This window comes from Chelmon rostratus, chromosome 9, assembly GCF_017976325.1.
Source record: "Chelmon rostratus isolate fCheRos1 chromosome 9, fCheRos1.pri, whole genome shotgun sequence".
Classification (NCBI taxonomy): domain Eukaryota; kingdom Metazoa; phylum Chordata; class Actinopteri; order Chaetodontiformes; family Chaetodontidae; genus Chelmon; species Chelmon rostratus.
Genome location: NC_055666.1, coordinates 25,851,034 through 25,871,829, shown reverse-complemented (window position 1 = coordinate 25,871,829; position 20,796 = coordinate 25,851,034). Strand labels below are relative to the sequence as shown.

Here is a 20,796-nt window from a genome sequence, read left to right as displayed (position 1 = left end):
TCCCTCATTCCTGTCTTTTATACACACACATGCACACAAAACCCACACAAATGCTCTGTTGTGATGCGGAGTGAGTTTATGTGAGTCTGACGCTCAAAGTGTGTGTGTGTGTGTGTGTGAGCAACAGCTAAGGTTCAAAGGGAAAGGATGTTGCAACACACACACATTCACACACACATGCCACTCCTCACTCGAGGAAACACACAGTCGAAAAAAAAAAAAACAAGGGCGAATTATGGACGCACACACTGTCACTCTGTGAATTTGCAAATTTGTGGGTGTTTGATGAGCTGTAAAGTGCGTGTGTGTGTGAGAGAGAGAGAGAGAGTGTCAGTGTCTGTGTGTTTATGTGTGTGAGTTTGTGTAGGATGTTCTTATGCAAGCGTTAGTCATCTCACCAGTCTTGACATTTCTTTCCATACAAGAGGAAACAGGCAGATTTGCTGCCAGTCGATCATCAACCGAGCCGGATTACTACACGAGCACAGACAGCAGTGAAGTACTACTACAGTACTACGCGGTCAGACGTGAGGCGCAGAACTCGAGCCTTGTTACCACCTCCCTCACAGGCTTTTGTTGCTGATCGCTGACTTCACTAGTACCAGAGGAGAATATGTTGCTTGGAAATACTCTCACACTAATTCAATCCCAATCTGTTTGATTTGTGATGCTTTCAAGTGGAGCAGCGTCCACCTCCACCCTCTCCACAGAGTGTTCCAGCTGCTTGAGGTAGAAGGAGCAAAAAGCAAGAACTGGAAGATGAATAGCTTTGAGTAGCAGAAATATCTTTTCTTTCCTTTTACATTAAGATGTTTAAGTCAGAATCAGCACTTTACTGACACTATTTAAAAGCTGCGGACCTCCAAAATGGCTGGCGGGGGAGGGGCGTTACATGACTCTTTTGTGCACCTCTGCATGCTAAAATGACTACAGCCAGATGACAGAAATCTGTATTGATGGTGTGTCTCCCTGTTGCGCTGGTGGTCATGAGACAAGAACAGTACCAGAGGATCAGGAAGCACAGAAAGCTCCAGAAAGCTTTTCTCTGCCGGTTTCCGAGGTGTTCAGATCCTCATTCAGCTGCTGGCAACAGGACTAATGAACCGGACCAAGGCTGCTATTCTAATGGGACCAGGACACACACACACACACACACACACACACACACACACACACACACACACACACACACACACACACACACACACACACACACAGGGTGATCATTCAGGCTTCCTAGTAGGCGGTCCACTACATTACCAGACAATATGGCAGTAACACCACCCAAACACACATAAAAGCCACAAAAGAGAGAAGGCAGGCCTGGCTCTGACCTGAGTATCAAATAGCATTACCCAGTGTTCTGACACGGGGCCAAACAGGCCCTCCAACTAGCATGATTTCCACTGCGGGGCCAATGGGGGCCACGTAAGACTAACCACGAGTTACTTAGCGGTCTGTGTTTTTAACTAGGCCAACCAGGGCTAGTCAGGCTAGCTCATTCGTTAGTAAATGCCTAAAGAACACTCTCAGGCTAATTAAGTCTGGTTTGCAAGACAGGGACAATCAAGGCCACAGAGGGCTAAGAAAGGCCTCCTGTCTGGCCGTGGAGCCGCACGATTAAAAAGAGCTATCCGATGTTCACTAGTTACCATGAATAACAGCTGCACAGCTATACAGTGCCAGTCAACACATCACTGACCTGCTTTCCTCTGCAGGAGAAGACAAGGCTTTGCACAATTCGTCTTCAACCTGCTCCTCACTAAAATAGCCATAAAGGCTTTTCCGAGGATTACTAATTAGCCTATTAAAATTGCAGGAGGAACCGAGGCCATAAATGGCCACTTTTCAGCGTGGATGTTCTGTGCAGGGCGAAACGTTGCTTTTCTAAAGGCTTGCTGATTAGCCTGACTTCCACTCGTGGACTCACCAGAGCTAGACGACCTTTTGTTTTTGACGTGGAGCACTACAATGAATTTTAGATTTTAGGTGCAGCAGCTGCACCTAAAAGGAAGTTTAAAGATGCAACTGATAGCAGATAGATCAAAGGTCAGAGGTCTGTCCCTCTCGTTTTCTTTCATATCTCAGAGAAATAGACTTTCAACAGCCGCTTTCCTCTGCCAAAATAATGGGACTCTTTCTTTACTTCTCCTCACCTGTCTCTCTTTTTTGTCTACTTTCTCTCTTTCTCCCCCAATAGTCTTCCTCCTGAAATCACCTGCAGAGGAATCGATAAGCTATCAGACCATGAAGACTCCCAGACTCTCTCTCTCTCTCTCTGTATTTCATGCTGTGTCAACTGGCTATCAGCCTGCCTCTGACAGTGTTTGTGCTCAGTGTGAGAGTGTGTGTGTGAGAGTGTGTGCTGTCAAACTAAATCCCAGATTTGATTGACAAAACATCCATCACTCACTTATGGTAACCTGTACTTGTCGCTGTGTGAGTGTGTGAGTGTGTTGCAACTGCTATCTCAAAGCAGACAGCTCCAAACTATTGGTAGGATGATATTCAAGTAAATTGCAGAGAGAGAGAGAGAGAGAGAGAGAGAGAGAGAGAGAGAGAGGGATAGCAACGCTGACATCAAAGAGAACAAAAACAAATCAGAGAGAGAGAGAAAAGAGTGAAAGGAATGAATACAGTAAATGGAGAGGAAGAGAGAAAAGAGGGGGAAAGGGAGGCATTGCCAGAGAGCAAATGGGAGAGAGTAAATGAAAAGTGAAAAGAGTGAGGGAAATAAAGAGAGGGGGAGAGTTGAAACGGGGTCAGGCGGTGCAGGGAAAAGCACAAAGTCGAGCAGAGCTGAGGGAAAAGCATGGAGAGTAACATGAGGTGTGTGTGTGCGCAGTAAAAGAGAGACACTGAAAGCTGCGTGATGACAGGAAAGAGAGGCGTGTAGGCCGAGACCGACGGAGGAAGGCGCGGCGCTTGAACATGCTGCACACAACGCCTACACCCGAACGCACAGACACATGCACGCTGCAGCGTCTGGCAGGTGGGTTTCTGAATGCGGCGGTGGGTCTGTGCTGTAGAGGAACAACACTGAAGCTGCTATCAGCTAACACTGACTGGCTACATGAGCAAGCACTGACTCAGGAGTTTATCAGGTAGCGACAGCCAACGCTGCTGCTCCGCTGAAGAGTTTTTCAGCCAAGCAGATGCATCCATCCATGCATCCATGCATTCCATGCAGCTGTTGGGGTCAGGAGTCTATCTCAGATTACAGTGGGTGAAAGGCGGGTTAAGCCTGGACAGCTCGCTCGTCTATCACATACAGCTAAATAACCGTTCACTCGCAATGACAACAAATTCCAATTTATATTCCTCAGAGCAGGACATCCGGGTAAAGGAACTCAAATTAAAAAACTGGATACCCAGGCCTGGTCAGTGAGCCCTCGTGACTGTCTAAATGCTACTTCAGAGGCTTTTTCTGTCCAGGCAAGAATGAAAACAAAGGTGGAAAATCTGTGCTAATATTTATTTTATGCATCGAGATAACGCCTTGACGTGTCAGCACGAATCTCTGCTCCAGCAGCTTCCACATAGTTCTTTGTAAACCCTTTCCAGAGGAAGCCCCGATGCTAGTGCAGAGGAAACACACGAAGAAGAACTGCTCAACAGAAGCGGCAACAAAGCCAGGACAAGCTGATCCGGCCTGTTCAGCTGTCGAGATGCTCCATTAACATTCAGTGACCAGCAGGAGGAGGAGACACACACACACACACACACACACACTCATACACACAAAAATGTACCCATGCAAACACATAAATAAGCACCCTTCGAAACAAACACCACTCTGACACACAGCCTCCAAAAGATTCCTGCAGATACACACATGTTCAAACACATACTCATGTAAACACACTCACCATGAAAGAATTTGGCTTATTACCCAGATTGCATCATAGTAGTGACAGTTCTCGTGTCAACAGCACCCCCGCCTCGGTGTGCTGGAGGGAAACAATGAACAAGCCCGCAGGAGGAGGAACATACTACACACTCCAGCATGGGTGTGTCAATATTTTCTGAACGCAATCAACAAGATTCAGCTCGTCAAGGGGAAAGCATATTCAGTGCCTGCAGACAGACAGACAGACAGACAGAGCGTGTGAGCTGATCTGAAATCATTTCCTCATTAACTTAAACTTGATGTTCCAGACGTTTTTTTTTATCGCAGCAATTAATGCGAATTATTACATCAATCTCCGCAGCTTCCGACAGAGCTGCAGATCAACAGAGAGCAGGTGAATTTTGACAGTCATGACACATGAAATGGTTTCTTCCCACTTCATGAAGATTATGCAAAATCAGGCGCAGAAATGAGGCACTTTTGATTGCAAAAGCTGCAATAATCCCACAAGGAGCTACTGCAGCTGACGAAATGAAGGTTTGACAATTCAAATTATCTGTAGATGTGGAGACTGTGACCGTAGATCATGCCTATCTGCAATGATACAATGATATAGCATTCAAAGTGATATGGGCTTCATTATTACGATAAACTATCACTTGAGCTGGGTGGCAATTAATTAATTGTTAAGTGATTTTCAGTGATACCAAATTGTTGCAGTCTAAATACATGATTCCAATGAAATTGTGATTTAAACAACATCATCTACCTGAACCCATCTCATTGCATTAAAAATTAAACGCCCAGTAGGCAGGCCTACCCTCTTCATGCATGATAGGAGTGTTTACGTGTCAATAGCTGTAAATATGTATGTTCAAGCAATATGGATGTGTGTGCAATGTGTGTGTGCAATGCCATATCACCGTAGCACTGAGTGCTGTGGTCACGCAAGCCTGAGCAGCCTTTGGGAAGTAGGTCAATGAGCGAGGGAGAGAGTGTGAAAGAGAGAGAGAGGGAGAGAGAGAGAGAGAGGGAGGGAGAGAGAGAGAGAGAGAGAGAGAGAAAGAGACAGAGAGAGAGAGGGATGAATGAGAGAGAAACTCATGACGGGATAGAAAGTGGGAGAAGAAGAAATAAGAACGCACGCAAAGGCAGGAGGGAGAAGTGACAGTGGAAAGTTACCAGTTAGAAACAAAGATGTCTGTTACTGGGAACACACAAACACCATTTATGACATGAATGGTAACTTGTGCGTGTGCGTGTTCGTGTGCGTGTGAGTGTGTGTGTGCAGTAAACACGTGTGCCAGTGTGTTTGTATTTTCATCCTACAGGACATTCATGGCCTCACCCACCTCTCTCTCTCTCTCTGCTATATGCAGGTAGAAGCCTGCTGCTTGCTTTCATGACTCACACACTCAAACATATACACACACACACACACACACACACACACACACACACACCTCTACTTTCCATCACTAAGCCCTGCAGAGCCATCTGAGCCCATCACTGCAAGCCAACTCCACCCTAATGTGTTTATCATTATGAATTATCAGTGAAATTACATTGCATTATCAGGAGACTATATCACAATATTAAGGATATTACATTTTGGACTCCCACAGAAAGGCAATTTATTAAGTTCTGATGAGTTATTACAATAGTCTGCAGTTACTAAGTTACTGCTTGTAATTAATAATCTCTTTTATTCTGCAGGCTGCAGATAGAATCAGGGTTGGTGCTTCCAGCTGTGATGATCCAAACCCACATGGATATCTTGCAGTAATTATGATTGAACCAGAGGTCACACACAGGTCAAATGTGTGCGGCGTGATAGTGACGAAAGCACATCTGCGCCAAGAGGCCTATTTATAACACACACCGCCTGCTGTAGCACACACACACAAACGGACGAACGCACACTCACATTAATGCACCTTTTATCTGAGGGAGCAACAACATCTAAAAATAACGACAAATAGCTTTTAAAGCAGCGTGATGGGAGAGGAGAGACGGTGAGTGTGTGTGTGCTACTGCGTCCAATCATATCAAATAACTCTGTACTGGATGTGATAGGCTGTGTTTATGGATAACTGCAGCTAGCTGAGCGAGTGTGTGTGTGTTTATGTGTAAATGTACAAGTTCACACCAGTCTGTGCTTGCCTTCCCCGGGCACCTGGTTGCCACGGCTATATGCCACGCTGGCATCTGCGTGTGTGTGTGTGTGTGTGTGTGTGTGTGTGTGTGTGTGTGTGTGTGTGTGTCCCCTCTTGTCCTCATGCTCCCTAACACCATGCCGTGGAAATTTCCTTTAACCTTTTCTCTCATTTACACTAGCACCCTTGAGATCCCATACACACACACACACACACACACACACACACACACACACACACACACACACACACACACACACAACCCAACACACGCACACACATACACTCAAACCTGCGCAGGCGCACACATACACACAGACATACACACAGACATACACACACACATACACACAAACCCGCACAGGCGCACACATACACACAGACATACACACACGATCAGGTGTAGCCTGATATACACAAATGTGCTTCATTGTCACAGGACAACTATTGCTACTACAACAACACTTGTGCTTCCAATACTTAAACTATTACACTGCCACTACAGCTGCTGGACACAGTACTGCTAGTACTATAGCACTTCTAAAAACAGCTGTAGTCGTACTAGCAGCACTGCTACAATGACCCCAGCACTACCTCTACATCAAGTGCTACTGGTCTCACTACTACTACCACTACTGATTTTACTACAACTGATGCTGCCGTTTGTACGACTGCTGCCAACACTGCTGTACTATGATTAGTTAGGAGTATATATTCAAAGCACCCTGCAGCTCTACCACTGCAATAACTCTTACTAGTGTCATATTTTCAACTATTAACTGTTGATGCCACTTAAAGCATGAATACATGTAGAGGAGTGCAACAGGCTCACGTCCCTGCTGCTGCATTACTCCGTCAAGACCAGCAGAGGAACTGTTTAGAGACTCTGCATTCCCCATGAATGCACTGTGTAATCCCTAACCTTGTGCTTGAGTCGTAATCACATACAATAATCCTGCCGGGCCAGTGGATTATTGGGAGGGAGAAGACATACTGGTATATACATTTGGGTTGGCAGGCTACCAGCATGAGCGTGCGTATTAATGTGTGTCACCTCTCCGGTCCAGCGGGCTATAGTGTCGGTGTCGGAGGAGTGATGATGTGTTTGTGCAGTTGGGCGCTTGCCCATCCACGGTCCAGACGTCTTTACAACTCGATCTGTCTGGCGGCTCAGTCGGGACGAGCCCCAGCCAAAACACTGGCAAAACGTCAAGGAGAGGGAGAGAGAAAGAGGCCGACGCTGTGGGCTGTGACGGAGCCCAAACCAATATCAGAGCAGCGTTTATCCCTCGCACGACTCTCATTCATCTCCCGTGTTTTATTACAGTGTTGCACAGCATCAAAGTCTCAATTTTAACAACAGCAGAAAGTGTCTAAGTCCAATTTTTTAACTGTGGCACACAGCGAACAAGCCCTACTTTTTATAGCGGTGGTCAAGTTCAAATCCCAGTTTTTACAGCTGTGGGTAACATTAAAACTTTATTGTCCACGCTTGAATATGAAGCCTGTTTTAAAAAAAAAACATTTCTACAGTTATAATCCTAGCCATCATAAAAGCCATCCCTTGACACACAATTTGATTTTTACAATCAATTTAGAATTATATCATCATATTACACTATACCAGCACAGTTAAATAATTCTCTTTAACATTGTGCAATCCCCAAATTCCCAACATCCAGTCACACCCACTTCCATTATCTCTCAAATGCTTCAAATGCCACTTGTTGTACAGATGTGGGAAGATGGCTAACATCGGGCTCTGCATGACGCCGACATGTCGCTGTGCTATCAGCGTGGCTCTCGTCTCATCTGCCTCTCATCTCATCAGATTTTAGAAAGAGACGCAGCCCTCGGTACACTCTTTCTGCTTTAAAATAAGACATTTCCCTGGTGGCTGCCCCCGTGATAAATCAGGTAACTGAGGAGGAGAGCTTTAAAGAAATAGGGCAGCCAGCAAGCTGAGCCACCGCTGGGCCTCCACGTACTTCCATACAAAGCCTTGAGCTGCTGGGTGAGATTGGATTCCCTCTCCTTCACCCCCCTCCTATCTCCCTCAGGTGAAGTACAAAGCTGCAGTGTGTGTGTGAGTGCGTGTGAGTGTGTGTGTGTGTGTGTGTGTGTGTGTGTGTGAGCATGACAAGTCAGGCTCATGCTCGTGTTGACACTATCAATACAGCAACAGGGTCCCTGTGATGAATACAAATTGCCAGTAAAGGTTAGTTAAGGACAGATGGCACACACGCACACATCTGCACAGATACACAAATGTCAACATACGTGCTTGGATAAAAAGGAAGAAGGCCTGAGACGTGAGGAGGAATCCAGATGAGGGATGCATGCATGCATCAGCTCTGTGCGGAGAACACCTGAAATATATACGCACACTCACCCCGTGCCTCTACATGTCATCCTACATGCATAGAAGAACGAATAAGACAATGCAAGGCCGCTTATTGATCCTCTGCAGCTAAAACTCAAGATAATACACAGAGTGCACTCAGTCAATATGTTGATTTTTGAAGCAAATGACAATATTTACACAGAAACAGCACAAAGGCATTCAAAGTGTGCTGATTACAAGACAAACGCAACATACTGAGGTAAAAGAAAATGCCAGAGAACATGTCCAGATTATCATGTTATCATGTCTCTTTTGGGCTCCTATTGGGCCCCAGTTCCTGCCATCTATGCATTATGTATGCCCTCTGTTGCCTGCAGGTCCCCCTTATGCACAGTGCTTTATATTCCCAAAGACCCAGAAACCAACCGGTCCTCCGATGCTGGAGTAACGTCCACATTATCAGTTAGTTTGTGGTTATTTGTTCAAACAAGCTTTATTTGGGAATATGCTCCCTGTGAGCACTAAAATAATGAGGGTGTAAGTAAGGAAAGCAATAATACAACATCTTATTTTATATTCTCCTGGATGCAAACGCTTTAACAAATCAGCTAAATCAAATAGAAGTTGCAGCTAATGTCTATTCTCATGTGCTAATTATTTTCGAGCCACAGACTGCCACATCAAAACAGTTCTCGGTTTAATCCCCACCGCAGCTCACACTCATCATTTATCCAAACAACCAGGGCGGGATGTCGAACCTGCTCACCGGCAGTGAGTCGCGAAGGTTAAACGGTATGTAAATCACGATTTAGCAGCAAAAAACCAAATGTGGTCTGCTGAGTGTCTGACTGTGGCATAAAGATAAGAGCCATAAAGAAAAGAAGGGGGAAAAAATCTGATGAGAGACGATAACAGAGGATCACAGCTCTGACTGTAAAGTATATAATCTGTATTAAAACTATAGCCTGGAGAGAGAAAAGAGACGGAGGAGAAATTTACATCCTCACATCCCACCCCGGTTTGAGTCAGAGAGAGAGTGGCAACAACCTGGAACACGGCGACGAACCGAATAGATTTTCATATAAATTAAGACGGCAAAAGGCAGATGATGAATACCTAATGAGAGTCTCGCTCACTGGTGTCTCCTTTGCTGTTGATTTTTTTTTTTTTTTTGGACCACCATATCTGTTCTCTCCGCCTCTCACTGTAACACACGCGATGAAGCCATTGTGCGTGTTGGACACTTTGCACGGTTGAGTGCTGCTCTGCTGCTCCACCTCAGGGGAAGAAGAACTGTATGGAAGATCCTGCAGTGTGCATGCAAGACAGGATGCAAACTGGATTTAGAGATTCTGCAGCGGCTCCCAGTCTATAAAGAGCTGTCCTGTCCGCGTCCTGATCTGAGAGCAGTATCTTTTGCTGACACTGTGACCTCTGGCTCTTTCCGCTCCCTTGTGCTGGACGCATTTGCTGACTCTGGAGAGTCAGATTAGTCCCTAAAATCTCAAATTTAATATCAAAAAGTAAACGTGAAATCACTATCGAATCACAGTCGTTTCGGGTTTGAAATCACTTGACTAAAAATTAGTCTCGGCAGCTTCTGTGATGGAAACCAGGCAGCAGAACAAGACTACAACATCTCTGTAGGTCCAAATTAGGTTAAAGAGAGGCAGAAACAAGGATCAGGTGTATCCTGATATAGCCCTGCTAGGGGAAACCAATCTAATGAAGAAGTATTGTGTAGTTGTGTTTGGCCCGAAACCACTATGGTCAGTAAGCCTTTGCTAGACCTGTTTATCCCGGTGTTGGAAACCAGGCTAAAGGTTAGCGCTGCCAGAGCTTACTGTGTTCTGTAGGGGAGAGCAAAGATAAAGCTCATTAAAAGAGAAAATGTAAATGACAAATTATCACGATGGAAATCGCTGGATGGATGGCGTCGATGATAATGTTCCACACTCAGTAGCAAGCACTTAATGAATCTGGGTGATATCTTGAGTCACTCTCGATCCTATGCGAGCGGCACAATTAATCATATCAAGATTTCAATTTGGATTCATATCTCCATGTAATCTCACCGAAATAGATTCTGCCATATTTGCATCAGCAGGGATATCTGATGCATCAGACCTGAGTTCCACCAACAAACGGCAAGACTTCGTTCCACCACGCTGAAAACTGTACACAAGCACGCAGTGTGGACGGACACAACCAGCAAATCATGCATGTGGAACGAAAATACACATGAGGAGAGGAGGTTCAAATGAGAAATGAGTCTGAATCCAGTACAGGAAAAAAATATATCCACAGTCAAAACCATGGTATCTGTACTACAGAAGGGGTACCTCTCTGGTTTGCAGCTTTTAACACATATTCAGCGAGCAGTGCTTTGCCATATAGTTACTGCATGGCACATGTTTATCCTGCTACCTGATATTTCTGGTAATGATGAAGCTAACAAGGCTATGAAAGACAGTTCTCGACTGAGGGCACTAACTTTAACGACGGGAGACGTACGCATTACGCCAGCACACCAGAGAAGATCAGAACCATTTCTGATGAAAACTGCTTTCCTCGACTTCTGAATGAGAAAATCATTCTTGTTAAGTCCACAATCATGCTGCTCTGTGTGTGTGTGTGTGTGTGTGTGTGTGTGTGTGTGTGTCACTGGGGCCTGTAATGCCAAGCAGGCCTGAGTGAGCAGCTGACGAATCAACATGCAATTAATTATTGAGAGAGCCCTCACCTGCCTCTGCTAGCATGTTAGCTAACAAGAGCGCACTCCAACATGTGACACACATGCAGTTCATGATTCTTGCTTACAGACACACACTCACATAAACCTCGTGGGGGGGTCAGCGTCTAAGCCGGATGCCTGATGAACCTCTGAGGGATTTGAGAGGAAGCAACCATATTCCCAGCGCCCACTATGATGCACACACACTCACACACACACACACACACACACACACACACACACACACACACACACACACACACATAGATATCCACTGGGCACCTTGGTGCAGCACCACAGTAACCACCAGTGAACAGCCAGGCACTCACAGCGCTGGCTTCACAAACATTACCCACACCAGAGTCAATTTTTGCTGCAGTCACAGAGCGAAGCTGTGTCTCTTTCATCGATTTAACGCTGGCATTCATCTTAACACAGAGGAAATGCAATGGCACAACATGAAAGCTGTAAATCTAACACCACCGAGTGGCCAGACGAAGCTGCCGACTGCATCTTCACAAAAAAATCCTCCCTCTTACTCTCTCCGATTATGGACAAGGGAACACTTTGTTCTATCTATTGACACAATGCCTTGACCCCTGAACTCTGACCTCATCACTGTGGGCTGCAGTATTGGTGATCTACTCTCACTGTGATTCAGTCAATGTGATCCAGTATCAGGTGCATCCCTGAAGTATCTAATGTAACTGCGGCAGAAGCTTACAGGTGCGTGTCAGCATATTTTTGTACGATATACTGCACATGCATACTTGTGTGTGCGTGTGATGCTCAGGAGCTCAGGCGTGTGTCCGGTACACAGCGACAGAAGGGACAGGTGAGTCACTGCAAGGATGCAAGCTGAACACATTGCACTGCAGCACCGCACATCACGACTCAGACAGACAGAGAGGAAGGAGAGGGAAAGGTAACGGCACAGAAACGGGGATGAAACAGGCAATGACAGAAAGCTGAGGACATTCACAACAAGAAGCCAAAATCAGAGAAGAGAGTCTGTCTGTCTGCCTTCCTGTCCCTGGCACGGCACACTCACTGCCAATAACACCTGTATCCATCACTCTCAGGTGGAGCTTCAAAGCCTTGTTATTTATACACCTGTCTGTCTACCTGCCTGTCCAGATCATTCACTCTTCTGTCACTGTCCAATTTAAAGCGGATTTATTGGTCTACATCAAGACGGGGACGCGTCTCTCTGCCTGCAGACTAAGTATAGGTGCATTATAAGAGTGGTTTATGTGCCATGTATCAGCTCTCAGACTATATGAGGTCTGTAAGCAACTGCGTTTTCAATCCAAAATTGGAAAGGATCATCTGATAGCCAAGGATGTGAACAGACCACCTGCAGTGTAGGAGGGCAGGCGTGCACGCATGCACACACACAAGCACGCACGCACGCACACAGGCGTCATGTTTATGGAATAAAGTGCTGACTGACAGGAGGAGGCTCTATAGGGCAACACAGCAGCACAGTAATGACTATAAGCTTTATTAAGTTTTCCATTTGCGACGTGTGGGCATCGTTTCAGTGATGCAATTAACGTTCTAAACACTTAAGAGATGAGTTTTATCTTGATTAGCCTACTTGAGAGCAACATGCGTCTCGGGGCACGGAGGAAGCAAGCATGGAGGCAAGGAGTAATTTGTTGTCGACTGGGAACAATATGTTCTTGAAAAGTATTTCAATTACTGAACTATTTCAACTTCAGTCTCGTACCTTATTAGTCTCTCAGGCTGGGGATGTTCTCCTCTTTGTGGTTTTTTGATCACACCCCTGCAATTAAGTGTTAATTTAATGGGTGTGGAGAGCTGCATCTGAAAGTCTAGAGATGAAGTCTGAATTGAAAGCAGCCTTTATCAATTCCTCATGACGCAGTGGCTTTACATCCCAGAATTCATCGACCGGTCGGACTTTTTCTTTAGACGCCGACCACGTTTTCCACAGTAGAATAGCGGAGCAGGACAACTTCAGTGCACATAAAACTTTTACGACCCTTATGAGGAAACTGGTGCATCTATTTTTACTTGACAGCTTGACCTCCAGACCTGAACAGTTCTTCAAAAAGTAAACTTGAGAAAAACAGTTCACGTGATTTCAGGGCACAAAGTTTACTGATCTGAATTTGCCGCATTGTATTCTGATCTCAGATGGAAATGTGTGATGTGTGTTCCGCATTTTATCGCTTAACACCAACAAGTGTGCTTGAATTCACATGTGACCTCCTGAAGAGAAAGGCTGCTTGACTACCAAGCCGAAAGCAAAGGAGAATAACTAACATGCCACGGCTAATATTTTACTGCCATGAGTGCAGTTGGTTGTGTCCTGTTACAGCAGGATGTGGTGACTGACATTCAGTCTACTCGATCTGTCCAGAGTCAATCCCCCGGATGGACCCAGGCTGGCTCTCAACACACGGTCAATGATTAGCACTGAAACCGGTCTGGGAGACCAACTGCACTCTAAGACAACCTCAATGGGTCCAGTCATGAAGCTGGAAACAGGCGCTTTCTTGTTTCTTTCATGCACAAAACATAAGCTTCACGTTGAGGGTTTTCAGGACCCCCTACAGCACCCATATTTGAGGTTTGCCGCTCCGAGAACAGCTGACTATGATTAGGTTACCATCAGACTTGACTGTCTTAATTAATGACAAACACATGGTTTCCTGCTCTGCTGCTTCTGAAAGGAAAAGTGATTCAAGGACTGATTGACTTCACCGACAATTCATCTCACGTTTGTTGGATTTGCAGCTTCAACGCATCCGACCAGCACTCAGACTGGTTCGCAGCTTGTACCCTGAGGTTCACATAGACAACAAACATGAGGAGCTGCTGGCTAGTTAGCTCGCTAACAGTTGTTAAGACCAACAGATCATCTTTCAAAGCTACAAACGTTTCATGGAGTTGAGATTAAATCAAAGCTTTCAAGGTCACAGCAACCTGAAAACAAGTGCACGTGATCTTATCTTTGACTTATTCATCACAGAGGTGACCCACAGCACCTCAATGCTGCCTTAAAATGTGCAAACTCATCAATAAACAGATCAGAAGGTCTATGGAACAAATGATTGACACTGACGTGACTTGATTGTAGATTGAAATCTTTACTTTCACACTTTCAAAGCCCTCCAGATCTTATAGATACGGAGTCATAAACTGCAACACGGCATCGTGACACTGCAGCACGCTTGACTCTTAAATTTGACACTCGGGAGCAGAAGTACATGAAACTGTGTGTTGAAAAGTCGCGCAAACCAGACACAGTGAGGACGTGCTCCACTGAAAACCACACATTTGTTTTTAGAGCGGAGGTTATTCAAGAGCGAAGCATCAGCCGAGCGATGAGGCATCACATGAGACTGTGGTCAATGCTCCTGTACAATGGTGCGATGATCGCTTCGAAGGTGAGTATTGTCTACACCAAAGACATTATTATTGACTTTAGAAAAACATCACATCCACCAGCGAGGCGCTCACAGCTCTCCACATGAACAACTGTATGTGCTGTGGTGCCAGTGCAGTATACTGTATTAACAAGAAATGGAGCTTTGCTGTGGTTTTGCTGCTTTGAGAAAAGCACAGGTAAGCAGCAAATTACACTGAAACAAACAGTTTTTGCAAATCAGGACCATTCTTGCATCCAAATATGAGGCGCAACAGGTTCAGATTTTCATTGATTCCACATGCAATAAACCCACTCAGTTGAAATACATTGTAAACTGGCTCTGAATGAGCAAAAGGCAGAAATTACAGTCAGCATGTGTACTGTATGTACGTGTAAGTGTGAGCGAGAGAGGTAGAGACTGTATGACAGAGAGAGAGAGAGAGAGAGAGAGAGAGAGAGAGAGAGAAAGAGAGGTGGAAGCAGTCACATGTTAGGAGGAGGAGGAGGAGAGGGGAGGAACTGCCTGTCAGTAGTCTACGTCACGGGTAACGCCTCCCTCCCTCCCTCCCTCCCTCCCTCCACTACAACTCACATGACTGCAGCAACCCTGTTCTGTAACTCCAGTCACGAGGATAGAGTAGTATTACAATAACCAGCCGGCAGGGGCGAGCGGCATAGACACACACTGAAGCATAGTGAGAGAGGGACCGAGAGAAAGCCACCAGCCAATCCTAATGACCCTGAGTAAATATTAACAAGTTAATGCTGCGTTTGTAAAATAGATAACCTTATCAGACTACACATGAAGACAGAACGTAAGCAGTGATAAAATGTACAATATGATTTTTTTTCTCCCCTGTTCCTTATACTCAAGTCCGCTCTAGTTTTAGCTTTTTCTAGCTTTCTGCCTCTGTGTCACTCAAGGACTTTGCAGCAATCCAGCATTACGAGCCTGAGAAGAAAGAGCTGCAAATACACAACAGCATGTGTGTTTCTACAGGAATGCAAACAGTTTTCTCCTGCAGTTTACCTTTAAGTAGCATTAAGGTTGTTACAATCCCTCCACACTGCCTGACAGCATCACATATATATTCTATATGAGCTTGTTCTCAGTCTTTGCTGAAGCTTTATGTTTGGGCTGAGTGTGATATTCAAACCAAAGATTTTGATGTCTGCACCATTCCGTCAAATGGAAATGTTCTACATGTCTTGTGCATCATTTCACTTTAATATCACATTTTCTCAGAATTCAGTCTGAGAACAGACTAACTGCAGGATTTTATGGGAGATTATCACAGGAATATTACCACGAGACATACTAACACCAAACTATGTTCTAGATGCAGTCGGTGTTAGCTCCTTTATTCAGGAATGAATTGGTGCATTTCTTTTCTCATGGTGGGCTATTTCTTCTCATTTGCCTCAAAGATACATCTGTATGTGTGTGCAGTGTGTACTGTGTGCAGTGTGTGTGTGCGTGTGTCACTGCTGCACGTTATAAATAGCCCACAGTCTCTCTGGATCCCACCACACACTGAATTAACCTGCTTAAGCTGTCAATCAGCTGTGACAGATCCCCCCCGCCTGCTCCACGCACGCACGCACGCACGCGCACACACACACAGGCACACATCACCCCCACCCACCCCCCATCACACCCTCCGATGACCGTGCAGTCGGAGCAATAACAATCACCACGACGCATTCTGACGTCACACTGTGATGCAGGAGCACCGGGGGTCCTGGATTCCGCTGAAATGCCGTGTTTTGGCTTTACGTGCACGGTAATGATCCGTGCGTGTTGTGGAAGCGCGGCTCTGCAGCCAGGAGGGAGATGGAGATGAGACACGATATGTTCCATTCTGTCGTGTGACAATTCAAGTTTTCCGCCAAACCGAGTTCGGAAATGTGCTATTTTATTATTTCCTTTCGTGTACGCACAAAGTGCACAAAACATTACACAGCATTGGAGCTGCTGCTAATCAGTCACTTCTCATAGAACATTCGGCATACATGTTTGGTGTAAAGCATGACTTAATTTTAATAAAATCTCAATTTCTGTAACTGGTAAACCCCCGCACACTGCCGCCCTCCGCGGGCAAGAGATTATGCTGGGATTAACAGGACAGGCAGTTATAAAAGTTCACATATTGTTTTAATGAATAGTGCTTGGTGCGTTGACTGTGTACCGAATTCAATTAAAGATCCTATAAATGCATTTAAAATATATTTATTTATATTTTAGGTGTTTTCATGATTGCCCGGAAGCAAGGAATCCCTAAATTGCAGAGATTTCCTAATGCAGTTTGGCGTTTGACGCTTCCTTGAAATTCAGTGCAAAATCACTTCCCTGCGACCCCCACGGCAACACCGCGGGCTGACACACCGTCTGCCCTCATCACCCCTTCAAACGCGCGGCTCAGTGGTCCGCTGTTGGTCCGCCAATCAAACAGCCGTGTGAACCAGACAAACGTTTTGTAACCGTTGCCCAACGATTACGCAAATGCATTATGAAAACGTCCCACCATACCAACTTTCTCATTTCACTGAGAGACATTGTCTCCATCTCGTTGCTCTGCACAGCATCGATTGATAAACTGACCAATTAGAAGAAATGACAGAAATCGTCGATAGGAGTTGCACAACTTTGAAGCGCACCGAACAGCCTGCAGATCCAGCAGAGATCCCCAGTTAAGCTCACGGTGCTGTGGCAAGCAGCTTATAATGGAGTGGATAAATAACATTACACAGCACTGATGTATTGCACTGCTTCCACAAACAGACACTTTATTAAACATCCATTTCGCTTCAACGAGAGAAATTAATAAAACATAACATCCAAGCAGCCGCGTAATGCATCAACAAAAAGACACACGAGTGTGTGTGTTTTCTCTGCACAATTCTTAAAGCCACGCAGTCCTGTAGCCGCTGGATTAGTATCATAATATCACAATATCATAATAGTCCTCAGGCTGGGTCCACGCGTTCCGGGGCGCACCACGTGTCCGAGTCTCCAGCACTGAAATTAAAACTTCCCTCAAGATTGCGTCAAAAGTTTCCAAAGCGCCCCCCTGCATACCAATAATCCTCCCCAAGCAGCGACACACCGGCTGCTCTCCGCGTCCAGCAGCACCACAAACATATAGACTCGTTTTAATCCGTCAAATATCCCTCATTGCTCGTGGCTGATGACATTTCCTCCAAAAACACGTGAAAGCCAGACGTCAAGACATTCACACACACATACACACGCACGCAGACCGAGACACCGGGTCGCACTGTGCCAGGGAGATGCTGCTGACAAGCCGGGAGAAAGCCTCGCATCAAGCGGGCACAGCGTGCGCCACGGCCGGCGACGCGCACAGACGCCCCCCGCACTGGAAAGCCCAAGGTTCCGTGTATCCAAAGAGGCCGGGATCTTACCTGGCTGCCGGAGTTTTCTGTCAGGTAACTGAAGACAAAGGACGAGAGTTCCTCATCTAATAGTGGAGCGCAGTCCGCCATCTTCTAGTGAATGAGGAGCCGTGGAGTCAGAGAGCGGAGTATAGGAGGAGGAGGAGCAGTGGGGGAAGGCCGCCTGCAGGGGGCGCATCTGTTTACACAGAGAAACAAACTAAAGACACGCGGTTCTCCAAAGCGGGGTCTGGGGACCTCCAGGGGTCAGTGCGGTGGCTCCAGGAGGTCCCACAATAAAATGAGCCTTCATTTAATTTCATTGTGACTGAATTAAAGGAAAATCGTTGCCACAAGAGAATAAAAAAAAAAAAAAAAACGTTTCCGCTGCAGCCAAACAAGAGTGTAATAAATGGCACAAAAACAAACATGAAATTACATTTTTAAAATTTTGAAAGAAATATGAGAAGGTGTTCAGTCATCATAAGTCTATTTAATAGATAGATAGATAGATAGATAGATAGATAGATAGATAGATAGATAGATATAAAGGGACATTTACAAGGAATTTAAGCGCTAGAATGAAAATGCAAAAGTAAACCAGGTGAAGAATTGATGTGACAGATTTCAAAGGCCAGTGCTGTCATCTGTTAAATCCAGATGTTGTTTCTTGTTGTAATTGAGTATATTGAAATGCAATATGCACGTTTGAACCTGCTTGTTATTGTGTACATTTGATATATTCTTCTTGAAAATAAAGCCAGTTTTAGAGAAAACCGCTCATTTTTATAGCCTCTTTGTTGTTTACATCCGACTGAGGATTGTTGCATCCTGTTTGGGCTCATTAAGCGATCCAGCAAATATTCCCAGCAAACATCATCCTGTGGTCAACATTCAAACGTGCACAACAAAGGCTGGATTTTAACTCATGGCACCGCTCGTTTACTGTATTTATAGGTTAGAAATTTCTCCACATCAACTATCTACAGATTTAATGGTAAAAGGAGTCCAGCTGTTCTCCAGTTGGAAGCTGCTTTAATCCAGAGTAACTTCAGTAATTATCACAGACGCACAAAACAAAGGGCCCGATCACTCAGGACGCACTTTGAATGCTTGAAAATTCCCGTCGAACCACTCTGCCTTTGTTTCAAGAAGTCAGCACAGATATAAAGTGTCGGCAGCAACCCGCTGCTGTTGCCGGGCAACTGAAAAACCAACTTGTGTCAGTCATTTAGCAACCATAGTTAATGCCATTGGAAATTGTGAATTTCACCATCTATTCCAGTCACAACACTGATGCTGTTTTTATCTTATTTATTTATTTGTTATGTTGTTTCCAGTCGGTGACGAAGGCCGCGCAGCAACACCAACTAAAACTTTTTCACTTTTATATTTCAATGGGAATGAAGGCCTATTCTTTTGGGCAGCTGTTAGATATGCGGCAAAGAGCGTCTGGTCTCCAGTCTAAGCCTTTTTTCTCTGATGGGCACTCACAATGCTCCTTTAAAAATCATAAAAGCTATGGGCAGATAAACATTAACTGCACTGCATGCAAAATCAAATGCAACGTCCCTCGAACTTGTATGTGCACGTAGTTGCAGCAGTATAAGCGATAACCGTGTTTGATCGGTGAGTCGTGCACTTTACGAGAACACAGACGCATTATGGACTGAATATGAGCAGCAGTGAGTGAGCTGTGTGTCAACATCATAGCATGTTTCAGGGTAGCACACATAAAAAAGGGTTATATCTTAATTCTGACTTTACAGCAGTTTGCTTTTTCAATGTGAACCATTAAAATATTCTTAAAACCGAAACCCAGAATAACATGTTGCATCGTGATGCAATCTAGACTCCGACCGTCATGTGAGATTTCACGGCTCTCTAATGTCACTCTGTGCTGTTGCATTGCATTATGAGGTTTCACACTTGCAGCTACTCCCTCACTCAGCTGATGTCGACCAGAAGGGAAAATCAAGGATTAGGACATACACACACACACACGCACAGACAGACACACTAACAGCGCTGATTGTAAAGTTATCACTGCACTGCAGCTCAGGGGTTTCTGTTCTGTAAGAGTGTGTTGGTCTGAGGCAGGTGATGGCCATAACAGAGCTCTGCATGTCTTTCAAAAGCCTGCCTGACAACACTGACCTTAATACAGTGTGTGTGTGCGTGTGTGTGTGTGTGTGCTTTTGTCCTTCTATTTTTGTGAGGGCCAATGCACCATAAAACTTGAGAGGGCAGTTTTGGAAAGTAAGAACATTTTCTACTTGGGTCTTGTTTTTGGAGTTTGACCATCATTCCTGTCTCCAGGTTAGCCAAACATGTCTGCAGGAGAAAACAAAGGTGAATGGTTATAAAAAATTTAAAAGCATATTGTTTTGATGGAAACGTGTCGTACAAAGTGGCCCTCAGTACTTACCATAGTATTATCCATATTTTAGGCGCATTTTGACTTGTTTATGACCACTTGTTTTTATTATCATAACCAACAATCAGGGTCAGAACCATGAAAATAAGACCCAAGAAAAAACAGGAATGATCCTTTAATGTTGAGGTAAAGGTTGGAGCTAGGACTATAGTTGTGATGGTTGATGTTAGGATAAGGAGCTAAGGAAAAGTTTTTTTTTTAATCTTGCTAATAGTCATTTACTTTATTCTAGTTTAAACTAGAATCAATTTAGTAGTATTTCATAATTGTATTTTATTGTTTATTGTTATCATACTATTATTCTGTTTGTGCATATTTCTGTGTTAAAGAGAGAAAGTATTTATGAGGGAACAAAAGAGAAAAAAGGAATTATTTGTTCATATTCATACTTCTATATATTTGTGTGTGTGTGTGTGTGTGTGTGTCAGTCGATGCTACTATAAGAAACAGAAGTGGAGACCTCCTCTTCCTCTTCCTCTCAA

The 20,796-nt window shown here is 44.8% G+C and overlaps 1 protein-coding gene across 1 annotated transcript in view; it reads right to left on the bottom strand.

Annotated features, from left to right (window-relative positions):
• The window catches only part of ppargc1b (peroxisome proliferator-activated receptor gamma, coactivator 1 beta), an 86,689-nt gene extending 68,676 nt beyond the window's left edge, over positions 1-18,013 (bottom strand). The window contains 1 exon segment of the mRNA XM_041944041.1: positions 17,908-18,013. Coding sequence (XP_041799975.1) covers positions 17,908-17,988 — 81 coding nt within the window. The 5' untranslated portion in view covers positions 17,989-18,013.
• Between the last annotated feature and the right edge of the window lie 2,783 nt (positions 18,014-20,796).